General features: G+C 35.2%; 1 protein-coding gene across 5 annotated transcripts in view; it reads left to right on the forward strand.

Moving 5' to 3' along the window:
- The window catches only part of MYCBP2 (MYC binding protein 2), a 310493-nt gene that overhangs the window by 165007 nt on the left and 131124 nt on the right, over nt 1-14362 (forward strand). For all 5 annotated transcript variants that reach the window (XM_081083308.1, XM_081083309.1, XM_081083312.1 and 2 more), the window contains exons 34-37: nt 1074-1265; nt 3577-3783; nt 4606-4737; nt 6576-6754. In XM_081083308.1, the coding sequence (XP_080939434.1) occupies nt 1074-1265; nt 3577-3783; nt 4606-4737; nt 6576-6754 (710 nt within the window). The remainder of the gene's footprint in view (nt 1-1073; nt 1266-3576; nt 3784-4605; nt 4738-6575; nt 6755-14362) is intronic.

Genomic DNA, 14362 nt, shown 5'->3' on the forward strand with positions numbered 1-14362 from the left:
ATTAAATCTTTATTGTGAAAGTACTACATATATCCCTCTTTTTCCCCCATTGACCCCTTGAAGAAATTAAATACATTTTGCTTTCCATCCACAATTGGCTAAGAAATATTGAGGGTGGTAAAGGAGATAAATAATGTTCATGCTGGATATCAATTAAAATCAATTATCATCTTTTTCCTTTATTTTCTGGAGGAAAAAAGTATTTTCCCATTCATCTTTTTTTTAAAAAAAAATGTTTTTACTTATTTCAGAGAAGGGAGAGGGAGAGGGGAAAGGAGAGAGAGAGATAGAAACATCAATGATGAAAGAGAATCATTGATTGGTTGCCTCCTGCCCACCCCCAACTGGGGATGGAGGCCACAACCCAAACATGTGTCCTGACTGGGAATTGAACCATGACCTGTTGGTTCATAAATCAACACTCAACCACTGAACCATGCTGTTTGGACTTCCCATTGGTCTTTAGTGAGAGTCTGTAATTTCTTATTTTGATTTTTTTCCATTGGTAGGTGTTAGAATTTTTCTGTCTTTGTTTATGAAGTCAAATACATAGAAGTTATAAAATTGTATCGGAATAGTTATAGAATTCCATATTTTTATTACATACACATACAGAAAGAATTTTGTTAGAAAATAGATTTGCAGAGATTACAGTATTTCTTAGTTGCTTTACCTCTAACTATACCAGAAATAATTATCTGAGATTGGAATCTGGTCTATAGAGAAAGCTTTTTAAATGGGAAGAGTTTTATTCTGTTTGTCATAAAGAATTGTTACTGAAAAGTTAAGAAAATAAGTTAAAATGACAAAAAGCTAATAAAACATAGCTTGTAAATGTGTGATACTCTTATGATACACAGAGGCTAATAATTTAAAAAGGAACTGCTAAGTGAAAAAATGGATATAATGACTCCACGCACAACTGGATAGATTTATGGAATTAGACTCAAGTCTGAATTTTAAGGTTCTCTTCTAGAAAGACAAGATTTTGAAATTGAGTGCCCCTGAGAAGGAAAACAAATCAGTATCTTGGAACTGTTTTTGTTGTTGTTGTTGTTTTTAATGTATCATAGAGTGAAGAGAACATCTCTGGGATGACAAGCTTCCGTGAAGTTCTGGAGAAAATGCTGGTTATTGTTGTGCTCCCAGTCAGGAACAGCCTGCGGAGGGAAAATGAGCTGTTCTCCTCCCACTTGGTCTACAATACCTGTGGATTACTGGCCAGTATTGTCAGTGAACTGACAGCCTCAGCCCTGGGATCTGAGGTAATGTTCTACTTTGAGATGGGATAATAAGCACATGCTTAAACTTTCCACATAGTTTCTTTTTTCATATATTTTGGTTTCGTAGAAACTGATTTCAGTCCCACTGTTGTTGTTTTTTTACTTTAAAAAAAATACATTTAAGCTAACGAGGCTGTTTTCCCCTTTCTTATACCTCTTCTCTGCTCTTTGCTTCCTCTCTCACCAGTTTACCCATTATGTCACACATATACAAATATATATTTTTTTCTCTTAGCTGCTTCATTGCACAACCCCACTGTCATATCCCTGTAAATGCAAGTTTGGCCCTGGCTGGTGTTGCTCAGTTAGTTGAGTATCGTCCCATGCACCTAAGGGTCATTAGTTCGAGATTCCCAGTCAGGGCACATGCCAGGATTGCCAGCTCCATCCCCATTGGGGGGCATGCAGGAGGCAGCCAATCAATGTTTCTCTCTCTGTCTCCCTTCCTCTCTCTCTGAATCAATTAAAATATATAATATATATATAAAATAAAATATATAATAAAATAATTTGCATTGCTGCATAATGAGTAATGGAAGTAGGACTATTACTAATGAATGCATGGCATGGAAAGGGTAAAAAAGTAGCTATGCCCACTTGATTGACTCTAGACAAATACACATGTAAAATGGGAATAATAATTTTTATCTTACCTAAGTCACAAAGTATTTTTAATGTAGTAAAATATAAATAACATAAAATTTATTCTAATTTTCTGTGTATAGTTCAATGGCATTGAGTACAGTACATTCACACTGTTGTGTAGCCATAATACAAAGTTTTAAAAGGATCAAATATTATGTTTGAGAAAACCATTTTAAGTACCTTTACATTTTGTAAAGTAGCATTATATTTCACTATTTCACTGCTCTATAGTATCTGTTTTATAATTTATCTAAACATTTTGGCTGTATTTGGTAAGTGATTTTATTTTTCCCCCCAAAAGTAGATAGTACATTGGTCTTGAAAATCATGTCATGATATGATGAATTTTCTTATATCATTGGAATGAATATTTAACAACTAGCATATATTCAGTGGTCCCAGGTCTCAGATTTTTTACAAAGGAACTTTTTTCCTCTATTTTACTTTCATAATTCCTAGTCTTTGCATTTTCTTACTTTTAAGTTTATTTTAGAATCTATTCTGAATTAGCCCATTTAGTCTACACTCATTATTGATTCATTGTGACAGTTTAGCCTTTAGAATTTCCTAGTGATTTTATGCACCTAAGCAGTTTAGTATCTCACCTGGGAAGCCTTCCCCCAGTCTTAGTTAGCTTAGGCTTCGGCCTCAGGTGCCACTGAAGCCCTGTCAGAACATTAAAAAAAAATTTTTAAGTTATTAATTCAGTCTATATAATATGCTTATCTTCTGTAGTAGATCTGATAGAGAAAGTTTGTAGTGCACACATAGGTCCCACCCAGAATGTTACTATATAGTTATCCCCTATGAACTAACCTGTCTAATGAAAAGGAATGCTCAAAATTACAGGTTCCTAATATACAGCCTTTGGAGTTCCCAATGGTCCTGTCTTAGACATTCCTATATCTTTCTTTCCCAGAGCAGTTTTTCTCTCTCTTCAATTTTCTTTCTCAAATTTCTGAAGCCAACTTAGATCAACAACAAGGTCTATAATTGAAAAGCGTGGTTTTAAACCAAATAAGTTCTCTGATCCTCTCTAATGAAAGTCTGTGTGGTTGTATTTTTGTGTGTGTGTATTCAAAATTTTTTGAAGTTTTAATATCACTATACATTAGTGTTCTTCAGACCTAAGACAGAACATTTTCTGCAAATGAAGTCTTACTTGTAAACTTACAGATAAAAGGAGTGGTGGTCTGACTGAAGAGGGGAACCTGAGTTTACTACTTTCTTGAATACCTATCTGCAGAATTCCTAGAGCTCTGTGTGGTATAGTTTGCAATTTGTTGGTCTATAGAACATTGATGACAGTTTTTGCTATCTGTTTTCAAAGTGAGTGATCATTCATATGGTATGACTGTAATAACAAGTTTATAGTTCTGGCATTATAAATTAAGTGAAATGCGTCATTTAATATGCCTAAGAGAAGAAAATACTCTCAAGTGATAATGATGTATAAATATAGAATGAGAAAATCTGCTTTTATTGCTGGCTATCTTTTAATAGAAATGTACCATTTGGAAGGTTTTACCTCACTTATTAAATGTAGGTTACTTAACTGAACTTAGAAACCTTTGTGTAGATTTTTTTTTAAAGGTATGTTATTAACACTCAGGTAGACTACTGTTGTAATTGCTTTTGTCATTCACAGATCGATGGACTTAATTCTCTGCACTCTGTTAAAGCCAGTGCCAACCGATTCACAAAAACAAGTCAGGGAAGAAGTTGGAACACTGGGAATGGTTCCCCTGATGCAATCTGTTTTTCCGTTGACAAGCCTGGAATAGTTGTGGTTGGTTTTTCTGTCTATGGAGGAGGTGGGATTCATGAATATGAATTAGAGGTGCTGGTTGATGATGTAAGTACCACTCTCACAGTGTTCATGTTGCTGTGTTGGTTGTGTATCAGGATGTCTTATCATAGTATGATAGTCCAAATCTTTGAGGGTAGATCAATCATAGATGGAAGATTTTAAGAAAATCGAAAGAGAGTGATTCTACCCAATTGCTATGTGCCATCTTGGATCACTCCTGCCTCATATTTTTTACACTTCCAGGAAAGATTTTAAATGATAAGACTAGAAATTATATAGCTGAGCCTCTGATTACAGTCTTGAGTAAATTTTTTTCTGCTATTGTAAGTTCTCCAGAAACAAGAACAATATTCTAATATCACTACCTGTATCTGTGGTTAAGCAATTTTGTCATAGTGTGCTAATAGATGTTTCTTAGTAAAGATACTTATTGATTTTTTTAGCTGTATTTTGCTATATGCTCTAAATAGAAGTACCTGAGTTTTCACAAAGCTTTATTAATGGAACAGAAAGTAGTTTTTTTCTAATATATAGCAATTTGTCTGTGTTTTATATTTTTAAACAGTTAAATTAATTCTTTATTTCATTAGGCTTTATAATTAGATATAGCATAATTCTTATGAAGAACTAGGAATTCTTTGAGGACATCAGATGAGAAAAGTGCATTTATATGATTTCAGTTTTAGACTCCACAAGAAATCAGATAAAAGTAAATAGTTCATAGAGTACAAAAAATGTTGTGTGTGATATATATGAGGAAATGCTAATATCTAATGTTATATGCTTTAAAACAGTTATGGATTATACATCAAAATTGTTCTTGTAATAAAGAGTGTGGTGGCCTTTGTTTTGTTTTATTTTAATTAGAGCGAACATGCAGGAGATTCTACTCATTCTCATAGATGGACATCTCTAGAATTAGTCAAAGGAACCTATACAACAGATGATTCACCCAGTGATATCGCTGAAATCAGACTTGACAAAGTTGTTCCTTTAAAGGTAACTTTACTAATATGTTTCTTTTGTAAATAATAGATATTATTATGTAGTTTACTTAAAAATATCAAAAAGTACTCCTTTATGTGGTGCTTTAAATGTTTAGGGAGTACATTTATATTCTTGTCATTGTACTAATTGTATAATATTCCTAATTGCAAAAGATCTCTTAAAGTCTGGTATAGTAAAAAGTACAGTATAATGAAAGGTATTGTTAGATTTGGGAGTCAAATAGATCTAGCTTCTTCAGATACCTGTTCTTTCACATATTAGCTCCAAGATATTGGACATGTTATCATTTAACCATTTTGAGACATACCTGTAGATTGGGAAGGATAATATCTATATTGTAGTGCTGTTCAGATTAAATAATGGAATAAAGTACTTACCTCAATGTCTAGTACAGTTTAGAAACTCAATAAATATTAATTCCTGCCCTTTCTTCTCTTCTGTGCCAGAACTCTTTTTTTTTTTTTTAAATATATTTTATTGATTTTTTACAGAGAGGAAGGGAGAGAGATAGAGAGCCAGAAACATCGATGAGAGAGAAACATCGATCAGCTGCCTTCTGCACATCCCCCACTGGGGAAGTGCCCGCAACCAAGGTACATGCCCTTGACCGGAACTGAACCGGGGACCTTTCAGTCCACAGGCCGATGCTCTATCCACTGAGCCAAACCGGTTTTGGCACCAGAACTCTTTTAAAAAATAATTAATATTAACAAATAGTATTCACTATTAAAATTACATTATATAACTTAAATATCTAGCAGTAAATAACTTTAACTTTATCAAAACAGAAATTTTACTTAATACTAAAATACTTATTAATAAAGTAATGCTATAGTCAACTGTAATAATTTTCATTATAGTGCAGAATTTTAGGTAAGTTCACCAGAAACCTCACCAAAGAGTTTAGATACCAGAAACCAAAAACCTTTATTGTGAATTTTATATCATAAATCATAAGTTATCAGTATCTGCATCTTACATTTTCTATATACAGTGCATCATATTTTGGACAACTTTTTCCTATGGATATTTCTTCTATATCTGCCTATTTATTTCTGTCTCTGAGTATATTTTCTTAAAATAGAAATATAATGGACTCACCATTATTTTTTCTCTCTTTTAAATTATTTCAAAAGTTAAATTCAAAGAAAAGTATTGTCTTATTTATTTTTAATCTTTTAGTATGCCTAATTCTTGGTAGTATTATTAAGAGCAGGAACTAGAATCACACTGCCTGTATTCAAATCCTAGTTTCATTTTTTACTAGCTTTGTGACTATAGGCAAGTTACTTAACTTCTCTGTGCCTCAAATGCCTCATCTATAAAATAGGGATAATAACAGGACTTCATGAGGTTTTGTTTTGTTTTGTTTTGTTTGTTTTTTAATATATTTTATTGATTTTTTAGAGAGAGGAAGGGAGAGGGATAGAAACATTGAAGAGAAAGACATCGATCAGCTGCCCCCTGCACATCCCCCACTGGGGATGTGCCTGCAACCAAGGTACATGCGCTTGACCAGAATCGAACCTGGGACCCTTCAGTCTGCAGGCCGACACTCTATCCACTGAGCCAAACCAGTTAGGGCCATGAGGTTTTTTTAATGATTAATTTAATTAAATCACACAAAGTACTGAGGACAGCTTCTGTTAAAAAATAAATATCAATAAGTGTTAGTTACCCTGTTTGATTCATTAAAAACTCATGTAAACAAATTGTCTATATAAATGACAATGAAATTCAATATATTTGCCCAGTTTACTTCAGAGTTCCTTCTGTATATTTCTACACATTATGAATAAACATAAACATGTTTTACATTTATTGTGAAGGAAAATGTTAAATATGCTGTGCGCTTGAGGAATTATGGAAGCCGAACGGCCAATGGAGATGGAGGAATGACCACAGTTCAGTGCCCTGATGGTGTGACGTTTACATTCAGCACGTGCAGCTTGAGTAGTAATGGCACAAACCAAACCAGAGGACAGATTCCACAAATACTTTACTATCGGTAGGTGTGTGTATAGAAATCAGGAACTATTTTAAAGTAGTAGAACATACATAATTTACTCTCTAGTTAAAATACGCTGAATGGGTAAATTATAATTAAATTATACTTTATCTCTTTCTTGCACATAGTACTTGTGCTAATTCATATTTAAAAAGTCTCATTTTTAATATCTAAATTCAGTTTAACCTTAAAGGTAAACACTTTGAAATTTTCATTATTTCCATAATATATTTGAAACTTTTATGTTGTCACTTTTATAGTTTGTGGTCTGCAGTTTCTAATTTAAATGGAATGTATTTTTTTCCAAAAATACCTAAAAATGGTGATCAGTCAATTCTACCTGAGTACTAGTATTGCCTTGATTCTGTTGTCCCGTCTGCAGAATATTTTTATGTCTGTGACTCTAGTACTAGAGTATAAAATTATATATTTCTTATGTGTTTAACAAGAACCATTTCTTATGTAAATAGTGAGACATAAAAAAAATATTATTTGGGTTTAAAAAGCTTCTAAGTATACATTTCTGAATCTAAATTTTTGTTTTAACAACTTAGCTGGAATCCTAAGGAGTAGTGTGTACCAATCACATTTGTCCTCAACCTGACTTTCCATCAAATTACTGAAATTGCATATCACTTTCAGAGGTTTGCTGTTTTCTATTTCTTCATAAACAATCTGGAGAAACTGCTTGGGCAATTAGCACAAAATAGTTTCCCTGAATGTAGACTTTCTGCCTCCTTTCTCCATGTGAAATAGGATACAAATAATACACATTAAATAGCTACATTGGCATGTTGCTGCTGAGTACAAAAGGTTTTTTTAATCATTTCACCCGTCATGAAAACTTTGTCACATAGCACTACAGTAAACACTACATTATTCTTTTCTCAAATCATAGAGTAAAAACTATGTTATACACAAGAGAAGATATATCTTTAATTGTCATATCTTCTACATAATACAGTGCTTCAGATATCTTGATTGTTTTTTACCAAGCTTTAATATAAATACACTTAGCTTCAATTTAAAAAAAATAGTTAAGTTTAAAAAGATTAAAATCTCTTAACTTTAAATACTATTTTACTCTGAGGATCCTAAGGTTATATCTTTAGTTTTTATCTCGTCTGAGCCCCAGACTGAATATTTAGTTTCCACTTTGATATCTTTATTTGAGTGACAGTAATAGAAATGATGGTGATAGTTAATGTAGGATGAGCACTTACTGTATGCCATGTTTTACCTGTGCTGTCAGCTAGTCCTCACAGTAACCTCATGAAGGGTAGGCTCTTTTCCTATCCCTGCTTTACTGATGAGGAACTGAGACAGTGATTAAACACCTTGCCTACAGGCATGCTTCTAGTAAAATTGTGGCCCTGGGATTGCAGGCAGGAAATCAAACACTCACTCTTACCTCTATGTCATATATCCACTTTAAGGCTGCTCTAGGTAGTTGGCTAATAGAAATCTTAATGTGTCCAAAGTAATTCTTCTCATCTACAGTTTCAGCCAAACTCCTTGGAGTCTTCTTTTTTCTTTTAGTTTTTAAAATAACATTTTTTTAAAGTTAACATGTGCATATAGTAGTAAACTGAAAACACAAGAAGTAAAGAACAAAGTCATCCATAACCACAAGCAGCTAACAGTCTGACTTATTTTTTTAATTCCCCTGTGTATCTACACAACTAAGCTTCCATTTTTATGTAATTAAGATGGTACAGTTATATATCATACTTTTTTACACATCATGAATATATTCCATTTCAAAGTCCAGAACTATATGAGTATTTTGATAATCCAGAATACACTACACTAACTCAACCTGCAAGAAAAAAATGTGTAATCCTATCTTTTGTGGTGACAAGATGTTGGCAAAGTTACAATTAAAATACTGCATTCCCTAATGCTCAATAAAAAATGAGACACAGAGAAACAGAGTATACAAAGTATGATGCTTCTAAGAGAATTCATTATGAGCTATACTTTTAAAATACTAGCAAGGAGGCAGGTTTGACTTAATTACTAACAATGTATTCCAATTGTACGGTACACAAGAAGAGGTGCATGCTCATCAGTAGTCGTGCCTTCTTTTTTTTCTCTTACTTTACATCTAGTTCATCAAGTACTGACAGCTATACCTTTAAAATGTCAGATTAGGCTTGTGTAGCCTGCCCCCATCCAAGGAACAGCAACCTCCTGATCACCACACCCTCTGTCTGAGGAACAGCAGCTGTGTGTGAAGCCTCCCCCCACCAGCTAGAGGAGCCACCACAACTGTGAACAGCACCCACCAGAGGAGCTGCTACCAACTAAGGAGCAGCTGCTACCACAACCGCCCGAGGAACAACCGTAGCCCGAGGAGCAACCGCAGCCTGAGTAGCCACTGCCACCCAAGGAGCAGCCACTGAACAACTTAACATCTAGATATGCCGGTACGATCAAACATGGGTAGACAAGGAACCCCCAAAGGAAAGAAAAGGAGTACTCGCCAGAAAAGCAGCTAAGTGATACCGAGGCATGCAACATGACAAAAAAAGAATTCAGATTAAGGGTCCTAGAGTGCATAAACCGGATGGAGGAAAAAAATCAACAAGTAATGCAAGAAGCAAGAAGGAACGGATGAAAAAAAATCAACAACTTATGTAAGAATCAAAAAGAAACGGATGAAAAAATCAACAAATTATGCAAGAACCAAAAAGAAATGAAGAGTGATATAGCTGCAATAAAAAACACCATGGAAAGTTTCAACAGTAGACTATGAGAAGCGGAGGACCGATTTAGCGAATTAGAAGACAGGGAAACAAAACACACCCAAACTGAACAGCAATTGGAGAAAAAAATTAAAATACAGTAGGAGAGCCTAAGGGAGCTATGGGACAACATGAAACGAAACAACATACGAATAATAGGGGTGCCAGAACAACAGAAAGAGGAACAATGGTTAGAAAACCTATTTGAAGAAATAATATCAGAAAAATTCCAAGAGGTAGGGAAGAAAAAAATCACACAAGCACAGAGACTCCCAAACAAGGTGAACCCGAAAAGACCCACACCAAGACACATCATAATTACCGTGGCAAATGTTCAGGACAAAGAGAGAATCTTACAGGCTGCAAGAGAGAGATGGAAAGTTACATACAAGGGATCTCCCATTAGATTATCAAATGATTTATCAACAGAAACACTTCAGGACAGAAAAGAATGGACAGAAATTTACAAAGTGATGCAAAGCAAAGGACTGAATCCAAGAATACTCTATCCAGCCAGGCTATCATTCAAAATTGAAGGGGAAATAAGAAGCTTCACAGACAAAAAAAGGCTAAGGGAGTTTATCACCACCAAGCCAGCAATGCAAGAAATGCTAAAGGGACTGGTGTAAAAAGAAGAAATAAAAAGCTCAGAAAGAAAACAGCCACACAAAAAAAGAAATGGCTACAAACAAGTACCTTTCAATAATAACTTTAAACGTAAATGGACCAAATGCTCCAACCAAAAGACATCGAGTGGCTGAGTAGATAAAAAAAACCATGACCCATACATTTGCTGTCTACAAGAGACCCACCTCAGAAGAAGGGGTTCACACAGACTGAAAGTGAAGGGATGGAAAAATACCTTTCTGGCACATGGAAATGAAAAAAAAAAGCTGGGGTAGCAATACTTATATCGGACAAAATAGACCTCAAAATGAAGGCCATAACAAGAGATAAGGAAGGCCACTTCATAATACTAAAGGGATCAATACAGCAAGAAAATATAACCCTGATAAACATATATGCACCCAATGCAGGAGCACCCAAATACATAAAAAAACACCTGGAAGATATCAAAGGAGAGATTGACAACAATACAATCATAGTAGGGGACTTTAATACACCACTGACATCACTGGATAAATCCTCTAGACAAACAGTCAGCAAAGAAATAGCAATCCTAAATGACTCACTAGATCAGATGGACTCTTTGACATCTTCAGAACACTTCACCCCAAAGCCACGAATATACATTCTTCTCAAGGGCTCATGGGACATATTCAAAAATAGACCACATATTGGGTCACAAACAAAGTCTCCCCAAATTCAGGAAGTTTAAAATCATACCAAGCATCTCCTCAGACCACGATGGCATAATATTATAAATAAACTACAATAAAAACAACCCAAAATACTCAAACACTTGGAAACTGAATATCATGTTATTAAATATCGATTGGTTTACCAATGAGATCAAAGAAGAAATTAAAAACATCCTGGAAACTAATGACAATGAAAACACAACAATCCAAAACCTATGGGACACAATGAAAGCAGTCCTGAGAGGGAAGTTTATAGCTCTACAGGCCTATCTCAAAAAACAAGAAAAAATGGTAGTAAATCATCTAACTCTACATCTCAAAGAACTAGAAAGAGAGCAACAAGAAAAGGACAGAGTGAGCAGAAGGAAGGAGATAATAAAGATGAGAGCAGAAATAACTGACATAGAGACCAAAAAAAGAATACATAAAATCAATGAAACCAAGAGCTGGTTCGTTGAAAGGATAAACAAGATTGATGATCCTCTAGCCAGGCTCACCAAGAAACAGAGAGAGAGGACCCAAATAAACAAAATCAGAAATGATAGAGACGAAATAACAACAGACCCCACAGAAATACAAATGATTCTTAAACAATACTATGGACAACTCTACTCCAACAAATTAGACAACCTGGAGGAAATGGACATATTCCTAGAAAAATACAACATTCCAAAACTCAATCAGGAAGAATCTAGAAATCTCAACAGGCCAATAACGATGGAAGAAATTGAAGCAGTCATCAAAAAGCACCCAGTAAACTTATGGACCAGATGGCTTCACAGGGGAGTTTTACCAAACATTCAAGGAAGAACTAAAACCTATCCTCCTCAGACTATTACAAAAAAATACAAGAGGAAGGAACACTTCCAAGCTCATTCTATGAAGCCAGCATCACCCTAATACCAAAACCAGGTAAAGACAACACAATGAAAGAGAACTACAGGCCAATATCCCTCATGAACATAGATGCCAAAATCCTCAACAAAATCTTAGTAAATCAGATCCACCAGTACATCAGAAAGATCACACACCATGACCAAGTAGGATTTATCCCAGGGATGCAAGGATGGTACAGTATCCGCAAATCAATAAACGTGATACATCACATAAACAAATTGAAAGAAAAAAACCACATAGTCATATCAGTTGATGCAGAAAAAGCATTTGACAAAATCCAACACCCACTTTTGATAAAAACTCTCAGCAAGGTGGGAATAGAAGGATCATACCTCAACATAATAAAAGCCATATATGACAGACCCACAGCCAACATCATAATCAATGGGCAAAAACTAACACCATTTCCCCTAAGAACAGGAACAAGACAGGGATGCCCACTCTCACCACTCCTGTTCAATATAGTACTGGAAGTATTAGCCATTGCAATTAGACAAGATGAAGAAATAAAAGGCATCCAAATTGGAAAAGAAGAAGTAAAATTGTCCTTATTTTCAGATGACATGATATTATACATAAAAAACCCTAAAGACTCCATCAAAAAACTATTAGACGTAATAAGTGAATTCGACAAAGTAGCAGGATACAAAATTAATGCCAAGAAATCTAAGGCATTTCTATACACCAATAGTGAACTTACAGAAAGAGAGACTAAAAAAACAATCCCATTTACCATCACACCAAAAAAGTTAACCTACCTAGGAATAAACTTAACTAAGGAGGTAAAAGACCTCTACTCAAAAAACTACAGGACGTTGAAAAAAGAGATAGAGGAAGACAGAAACAGATGGAAGAACATATCATGTTCTTGGATTGGTAGAATCAACATCATTAAAATGTCCATACTACCCAAAGCAATCTATAAATTCAACGCACTTCCCAGTAAAATACCAACAGCATATTTCGCAGGCCTAGAACAAACTCTCCAAAAATTCATCTGGAATAAAAAAAGACCCTGAAAGCTGCAGTGATCCTGAAAAAGAACAAAGTAGGTGGGATCTCAATACCAGATATCAAGCTGTATTACAAAGCCACTGTTCTTAAAACAGCTTGGTACTGGCACAAGAACAGACATATAGATCAATGGAATAGAATAGAGAGCCCAGAAATCGACCCGAACCGATTTGTTCAATTAATATTTGACAAAGGAGGCAAGAACATACAGTGGAGTCAAGATAGTCTCTTCAATAAATGGTGCTGGGAAAATTGGACAGATACATGCAAAAAAATGAAACTAGACCACCAACTTACACCATTCACAAAAATAAACTCAAAATGGATAAAGGACTTAAATGTACGACGGGAAACCATACAAATACTAGAAGAATCCAAAGGCAACAAAATCTCAGACATATGCCGAAGCAATTTCTTCACTGATACAGCTCCTACGGCATTGGAAACTAAAGAGAAAATAAACAAATGGGACCACATCAAAATAAAAGCTTCTGCACAGCAAAAGAAACCATCAACAAAACAACAAGAAAGCCCACTGCGTGGGAAAACATATTTGCCAATGTCATATCTGATAAGGGCCTAATCTCCAAAATTTATAGGGAACTCATACAACTTAACAAAAGGAAGATAAACAATCCAATCAAAAATGGACAAAGGATCTAAATAGACACCTTTCAAAAGCGGACGTTCACAAAGCCAAGAGACATAAGAAAACTTGCTCAAAGTCACTAATCATCCGAGAGATGCAAATCAAAACAACAATGAGGTACCATCTCACACCTGTCAGACTGGCTGTCATTAACAAATCCGCAAACGACAAGTGCTGGAGAGGATGTGGAGAAAAAGGAACACTTGTGCACTGCTGGTGGGAATGCAGACTGGTGCAACCACTATGGATGACAGTATGGAGTTTCCTCAAAAAACTAAAAATGGAACTCCCATTTGACCCTGTGATCTCACTTCTAGGAATATATCCCAGGAAACCAGAAACACCAATCAGAAAGGTTATATGCACCCATATGTTCATAGCAGCACAATTCACCATAGCTAAGATCTGGAAACAGCCTAAGTGCCCATCAGTAGATGAATGGATTAGAAAACAGTGGTACATCTACACGATGGAATACTATGCTGCTGTAAAAAAGAAGGAACTCTTACCATTTGCAACGGCATGGATGGAACTGGAGAGCATTATGCTAAGTGAAATAAGCCAGACAATGAAGGAAAAACATCACATGATCTCACTCATGGATAATAAAGACCATTATAAACTTAGGAACAAAAATAGATACAGAGGCAGAGCTTCCTGGAACAGACTGTCAAACTACAGCGGGAAAGCCGGGGAGGGTTGAGGAGTGGGGGGGTTGGGGTAAGAGATCAACCGAAGGACTTGTATGCATGCATATAAGCATAACCAATGGACATAAGACACTGGGGGGTACGGGAGGCCTGGGAATTGTTAAGGGCAGGGGAAAAAAGGAGACATATGTAGTACTCTTTGTAATACTTTAAGCAATAAAACAATTAAAAAAATAAAATGTCAGATTACTCCCATGATTAACAGTTACTTCAAGCCATCACTTCTACCTGGATAACTTTAATAGCCTCTAAACCAGTCTCCCTCCTGT

The sequence above is a fragment of the Myotis nattereri genome (genome assembly GCF_964212035.1).
Source record: "Myotis nattereri genome assembly, chromosome: 2".
Taxonomy (NCBI): Eukaryota; Metazoa; Chordata; class Mammalia; order Chiroptera; family Vespertilionidae; genus Myotis; species Myotis nattereri.